This window comes from Gigantopelta aegis, chromosome 10 (assembly GCF_016097555.1).
Source record: "Gigantopelta aegis isolate Gae_Host chromosome 10, Gae_host_genome, whole genome shotgun sequence".
Lineage (NCBI taxonomy): Eukaryota > Metazoa > Mollusca > Gastropoda > Neomphalida > Peltospiridae > Gigantopelta > Gigantopelta aegis.
In genome coordinates this window covers 74,240,483-74,248,305 of record NC_054708.1, presented here as the reverse complement: position 1 = coordinate 74,248,305, position 7,823 = coordinate 74,240,483, and the positions used below count along the sequence as shown (strand labels likewise).

At 36.3% G+C, this 7,823-nt stretch overlaps 1 protein-coding gene across 1 annotated transcript in view; it reads left to right on the top strand.

Moving 5' to 3' along the window:
* The first annotated feature begins 6,617 nt into the window (after nt 1-6,617).
* LOC121383805 (deleted in malignant brain tumors 1 protein-like) overlaps nt 6,618-7,823 on the top strand; it is an 85,943-nt gene continuing 84,737 nt past the window's right edge. The window contains exon 1 of the mRNA XM_041513903.1: nt 6,618-6,748. Within this exon, the coding sequence (XP_041369837.1) occupies nt 6,618-6,748 (131 nt within the window). The remainder of the gene's footprint in view (nt 6,749-7,823) is intronic.

The following is a 7,823-nucleotide window of genomic DNA, read 5'->3' as shown; positions in this document are numbered from 1 at the left end:
GATATATATGCTTTTGTTTTTCCTGGGGGCTGGACATACCCCAATGGTATAGCACTCGCTTGATGTGCAGTCGATCTAGGATCGATCTCTGTCGGTGTGCCCATTAGGCTATTTCTCGTTCCAGCCAGTGCACTATGACTGGCATATCAAAGGCGATGGTGGTATGTGCTTGCCTATCTGTGGGATGGTGCATATAAAAGATCTCTTACTCTAAAACTATATGTCAGAAGTACCAAATGTTTGATATCCAATAGCTAATGATTAATAAATCAAGGTGATCAAGTGGTGTCGTTAAACAAAACAAACTTTGACTCTTTTTTTTTTTTCTTATTAACTTTTAATGGTACACAGTTTTTTTGTTTGTTTTTGTTTTAAAAACCTCGGTAATGTGTTTTGGTTGGAACTGGCCATTTCTTGCTTGGACCATTCATTTATGTACATCAATGTGTTCTTCTTTGTTATAAGTTGTTTTAATATCGGGAGGATCCAGTGGAAGGGTGCTGAGGGTCACATCCCTTCCTCTGCAATATGAAGTGCCATGGAAAATCTCGTGTTTGCAGATGTTAATATTATTTAATATCTTGGTCAGTTGGGTATTACTGCAAAAGATTACCATATAAGATAGTACATGTTAGTGTACTTTTGAATACTGTAGATTATTAGTTTTAATTGTGCATTCATTCCCTGAACCCTGTATTCAACAGTTATCTGACATACAGTAAGTGGTCACTTTTGAATACTCCCTCGTATGGGTAAAAAGAGTATATATACATAACATTTCACCTGGACCTGTACTTTTTTGCAAGTTTTGTAAATGGGATTCACTCTTGATGCGCATTTCACAGTGTACCGATAAGTTAAAATGCAAAGCATTGGATTATCATCAAGGCAGTCCAGTATCCTGCTCAATTCTGTTTGCAAGGCTGTGATGTGCTAGATGTATATCCTAAAATACTTATGTGAATGCTTCATTTCAATTTGCTGTCCGTATTATAATAATAATAATAATAATAATAATAAATTCTTTATTTAGTGAGAGTAACACAGTTAGCAAAAGCTAATCTTCCCTGAGGCCCTCAGGTACAAACAATACAGAATTACAATGCATACATTTATGAACAAATAGAAAATACATATATGGCAATAAACATTATGTACAAATGATATTATTTTAGAAAATATTTCTTGAGTCTATATTTAAAAACAGCAGTATTTGGCGATGATCGGATAGCTTTAGGCAATTTATTCCAAAGTACTGGCCCAGAGTAACTGAAAGCATGTTTAAATAAAGACATTTTAGGTTTTGGAATTAATAGATTTCTATCCTCTACATTTTGAAGGTTGTAGGGATTGTTTTCTCCAACATATATTAATAAGTTTGAAAGATAGTTTGGGGCTTCATTGTATAGACATTTATAAATTTGTAAACATTTGTGATAGTGGATTCGTGTTTCCATTGTCATCCATTTTAACTGTTTAAATAGTGGGGCAGATGGAGTAATAGGATCTACATCTAATATCCTTGCAGCTCTCTTTTGCAGTTATAGTAAACGTTCTAATCCATCCTGATTACAGTTTCCCCAAATTACACAGCAGTAATCGATGAGTGGTAAAATATACCCATTGTAGAAAAGTTTTCTTGCATCTAAATTTAAATACCTAATGATTTTTTTTTACTAGTAAAGTATTAACAAACCCATGCAATCATGATGATCGCAGACAACACAAACAATGTCCTCTTTGTTCTAATAAACCAACTCGATACATCTTGTTATAATGACACCGTCACAATGAAATCTGATCACATCAGAGGTGTCTTTTAGTAAAGTCTGAAACCAGACTTCAGAGGTGTCTTCTAGTAGACTGAAACCAGATCACTTTAGACGTGACTTCTAGTAAAGTCAGAAACCAGATCACATCAGAGGTGTCTTGTAGTAAAGTCTGAAACCAGATCACATCAGAAGTGTCTTGTAGTAAAGTCTGAAACTAGATCACTTCAGAGCTGTCTACTAATTGAAACCAAATCACTTCAGAGGTATCTTCTAGTAAAGTCTGAAACCAGATCACATCAGAGGTGTCTTGTAGTAAAGTCTGAAACTAGATCACTTCAAAGGTGTTTACTAATTGAAACCAGATCACTTCAGAGGCATCTTCTAGTAAAGTCTGAAACCAGATCACTTCAGAGGTGACTTCTAGTAAAGTCTCAAACCAGATCACTTCAGAGGTGTCTTCTAGCAAAGTCTGAAACCATTTCACATCAGAGATGTCTTCTAGTAAAGTCTGAAACTAGATCACTTCAGAAGTATCTAGTAAAGTCTGAAACCAGATCACTTGGAGGTATTTTCTAGTAAAGTCTGAAACCAGATCACATCAGAGGTATCTTCTAGTAGAATCTGAAACCAGATCACTTCAGAGGTGTCTTGTAGTAAAGTCTGAAACTAGATCACTTCAGAGGTGTCCACTAATTGAAAACAGATCACTTCAAAAGTTTCCTAATAAAGTCTGAAATCCGATTACTTCAGAGGTGCCTTCTTTTAAAGTCTGAAACCACATCTACACTTCAAAGATATTTTGTTGTAAAGTGAGTATGGATTGCGGTTCCCGTCTGTTGGAAAGTGCTCATAAGAGATATGTTGTTGCTAAGGAAAAGTATTGCGTGTTTCCTCTGAATATTGCGTGTTTAGAATTACTAAATGTTTGACATTCAGTAGCTAATGATTAATTCATGTGCTCAAGCGATGTCGTTAAATAAAACCACTCATAAAAATATGAAGAAATGTGGTTCTTACTCACTAACATACTTCTGTAAATCCTGTAAAGAGGACCTTTGACAAGGTCTTGTCTTCTACCATAAATCACTATCGTATAGCTTATCTATAAAATGGAGTACCAAAACCCAGGATAATACACCTTTCCTGAAGTCGGCTGCTGGACTGGCTCTGCGGAATATACATGGCATATGACAACCGGTTTTAAAACGACAGAGACAAAAAAAATTAAATTAATTATTTTATTATTATATACATTTTAAAATCCAGTTATATGTTTTGCAATGTAGCCATGGACATCCAAAATATATGGCAAAAGGATAGACAATCTCCCAAACTCAAAATTTTCTAATTTTGTAGTTTAGTCTTTTCTTTAATGTTTATGGCTGTAGGCCTATTGCACAACGAACGTAATAGTATTATATTCGGTATGGTAAGCTTTAAAAGTCTACTGAAACTCACAGGAACCGGGGGGGGGGGGGGGGGGGGGGGTGCTATTGCATATATAAAAGTTAAACTTTTAAAAGAGAAAACATTCTAATTTAGACCATTATTATTTCGTTCTTCATAAATCGTGTTTAAAGCCTCTCAATGATACAAATTTCACTTATGCCTCAATCCCATTCAATACACACTAGTTTGTGTGTCTCCCCCCACCACGGCAGATATTGTTTCTACGAGCCTGAACATCAATGCATTTAGTCAATTCAGCACTACTCTAATTTCATTACTGTGTCATGATAAAGTTTTCTTTTATTGAACTTTTCACATACAGTTCTAAATGTGCCCACCATCTCAGCTGAACATACACGTGATATTAAATGACGTCAGGGGATCGCCGCAGATCAACTTAGGAAGCTATCTGTTCCTGTCTCAATTAAATATCTCCTCAATTGTTTATGGAATTTCAAAAACTATTTCGTTATCAGTCCAGTGCGATTTGATCCCATCATCTGGCTGTATCTTCAAGTTATCAGTGACACCTTTGACCCACAATTCATTTCAATCTGATGCGTTCATTGTCGTGCCTGGTTAGAAGGGTGACACGTGGTGTCACGCCAAGGGTTAGAAATCACTGAACGATTATTAAATGAAATTGTATTATTTGTGGACAAATTAATTAATAGTGGTTGTGAAAAAGTGTGGGGTTTTTTAAAGCATTTTTATTTCAAAATTAAAAGACATATTATTGCATGCTGTTTTTAAATTATAAGTGGACAGTTTACTGGATTTAAAAAGTGGATTTTAGGCAGATTTAATCTGTTCGAAGAAGACATAATTTGTCTGGAAACAGAATCTCTCTGAACGCATACAAACAATCTCATCAAGATGCGGATTTTCTCAAAAGGATATATTGTCGTTGCTACGTCTTTATTTCTAGTCCTTCTTGGTCAAACTAGAGGTGAGTTGTTGGGGTCTTTTGACTAAAAACAAAATACGATTACTGTTAGGTTTTTTGTGTGTGTGTTTTTTGTGTGGTTTTTTTCAGTTTTAAAATACACTCATACACAGAAAAAAGGTGAAAAAGACATATTTTCTCCAGAATAAATATTCCTGTAAAAAGAAGATGAATGATGGTTCCATGCCTTAAGCACTATGCAGATTTTTTAATAGAGGGGGCCCAAAACCCGTTATTGTTTTTAAAAATAGAATTTAAAGGTCCTTGACAGGTGGACGGAATAAGTTTGCTTCTTTTTTTTGTATTCTGTAATATATATTATTTGACCAAAAATAGGAGGGGGGGCGGTGATTAGGCCCCCGCCTGAATCCGCACCTGTTATGGTAAATCGTGTCACATGGCTCAAAGAATGAGAAGAGAAAGTATCTACCGCAAAATGACGGCACCGACCGAATAGCAGCAAGAGATATGTTATATGTTCCATAACCAGCATAGTAGGCCTATATGCCACGGTTTTTGATATGCTGACGGCGAGAGGTATGACTGGAGTTAAAATTAACAAATCAACCAAGGGCAACCGATCCTATGACCCATCGTCCCCCATGAGACTGTTATTCCTCATGAGACTGTTATTCCTCATGAGACTGTTATCACTTATTATAACAATGCAATAATAAAAAATAAAAAACTGCGCGCAAAGCGATTTTGTTATATAAAATTTAGTTTCCAGGGACACATGACCCGATGCCCCACCCCCCTAGAAACTTCGATTCCACTATCTAGACACCCCTCTGCAAAACCTTCTGCCAACTCACCAACAATACAATACCTACAGTATAATACAATGCAGTTAATACACAAAATGAGATAGTATTAAATAATAATAATTAATAAATATATGCATAGGCGTACGGGCTCCCATTTTTGTAGGGTCGAGGGTGGGGGCAAAATGGTATTTGCCCGAATTAAACAAAAATGCACGAATCTGGATAACAACATTTATTCATATAAATTACTACCAAACAGTTATATAGGGTTGCAAACGAATCACTACGCATTTTTACATGGATTACAACTAATTTTGAGGGTAAAATGATGAAAATACATGGTAAAAAGGTTAGCACATTGTTCCCAAATATCGCTACCTTTTTTGCCCGAATTTGAGGTTTTGTTCGAGTACTAGGGGAGCATTTTCCCTGCCCCCGTCTCCTGTCTCGTGCGCTTATAAATATATATATATTTGTTTGTCTGTCTGTCTGTCTGTCTGTCTGTCTGAAAACGTAACATCTCAGGCGAGTGTTCTGACAGTCATATAAAAGCCATGGATAAAACTTTATAATTTAACAAAATACAAATTATGTCCAATAGTTTTGTATTCAATCAGAATGATATAGGGACAGACACTGACACTGACTGTTGTACAAACTGATACACAGGTTAATTCTAATCTTATATAAAACGACCAACCCAGTTTGTAAAAATAAGACGATCGCTATTTTTAATCTGTTAGGTTTATCGAGTGTATCTATAGTCTATAGTACAACCCATCCTGCGTAATATAGCCAGATCAGATCCTGTTCTGAAGACGATCGCTATTTTTAATCTCAGTTAGGTTTATCGAGTGTATCTAGTCTATAGTACAACCCATCCTGCGTAATATAGCCAGATCAGATCCTGTTCTGAAGACGATCGCTATTTTTAATCTCAGTTAGGTTTATCGAGTGTATCTATAGTCTATAATACAACCCATCCTGCGTAATATAGCCAGATCAGATCCTGTTCTGAAGACGATCGCTATTTTTAATCTCAGTTAGGTTTATCGAGTGTATCTAGTCTATAGTACAACCCATCCTGCGTAATATAGCCAGATCAGATCCTGTTCTGAAGACGATCGCTATTTTTAATCTCAGTTAGGTTTATCGAGTGTATCTATAGTCTATAGTACAACCCATCCTGCGTAATATAGCCAGATCAGATCCTGTTCTGAAGACGGCAGCCTCTTGGTAAGAGGGGCGGGACGTAGCTCAGTGGTACAGCGCTCGCGTGCTGCGCGATCGATCTAGGATCGATTCCCGTCGGTGGGCCCATTGGGCTATTTTTCGTTCCACCCAGTGCTCCACAACTGGTGTAACAAAGGCCGTGGTACATACTATCCTGTCTGTGGGATGGTGCATATAAAAGATCCCTTGCTGCTAATCGAAAAGAGTAGTCCATGAAGTGGCGACAGCGGGTTTCCTCTCTCAATATTATGTATGGTCCTTAAATATATGTCTGACGCCATATAACCGTAAATAAAATGTGTTAAATAAAACATTTCCTTTCTTCGCAAGGGCAGATCCAATATTTTGTAAAGCGGGACTCATAAAGGGCGAGTTTGAGCTTGCGACGGCAAATGAGCGAGCTCGCAAAGGGAGTGAGATCTGTAGGGGGTTCAGGGACGTGCATACACCATGGGAAATTTAGAAAAATTTAATGTTGTATGTATTGTGGATGATGAATTTAAAAAAAAGGGCTCTTCAAACGAGCGAGTGACACCCTCCCCACCACGGGCTCCGCCACTCAAGTCGGTTGCTCATTACAGGTCAGTATTTTACTGCTTAGTGTATTGCATGATTTGTTTGAATAATAAATAGTCAGGTGACGGGTGACGGGTTGGGCAGGCTCCACTGTAGCCTACATAGCCTAATTCGTCTTTCAGCAATCACGTTTGAGCTGGTTATCTTTGTACATGTACTTGTAGTCTAGATATTTACACAGTGCAGAACAATCGAAATAACCAGCTACTTCTAAAATAATTATATAATTAATTAACATTTACTGCTAAAGAGACGGTCTCAAAGTTTCATAATGAACCCCTTCCCCTAAAAAAAACCCACATTTAATTTTTTTTTTTTTTTTAAATCGTATAAACTTGCTATTGTTGCTATTGTTAATAAATATATATACTTAGGTGGGTGGTGTTGCTATTGTTAATATATATATATATATGTATGTATGTATGTATGTATGTATATGTATGTATGTATGTATGTATATGTATATGTATATGTATATGTATATGTATATGTATATGTATATGTATATATATATATATATATATATATATATACAGTCAAACCTGTATATAACGGCCACCCACAGGACCTGACAAAAGTGGCCATTATAGAGAGGTGACCCTTATATACAAGTTCAACATTATAACCCATATATTAAAGAATATCACAACTGTCATAAAAAAAAAGATGTCGCAGTTTTAAACCATTCCCACACTAGCTTGTTTATGTCATCATTGCCTGTTGCTTTCTTCTGCCTTTTTCTTTCGGCTGAAACATTATTGTCAAAATCAGCCAGAACATCAGCTTTCCTTTTTAAAATAGAATTAATCTGAAAACGTCCTACACCAAAATGATCGGCGATCTTTCGCGCACTTAAATTGCCTTTCTCATATTTGTTAATAACGTCGATTCTCTGTTCTAACGTTAAAGCAGTACTATTTTTTCGGTGGCATTTTACATACAAATGTATTCGTTAATATATTTCGCAAACGCTAACATTGACTTGCAGAAGATATTTGGTGTAATTGAAGGTTATTACCCATGTGGCATGTTTGACACATTTGTTTCATGTCACTGCTAATTCTTCAGTGGAGCATGACC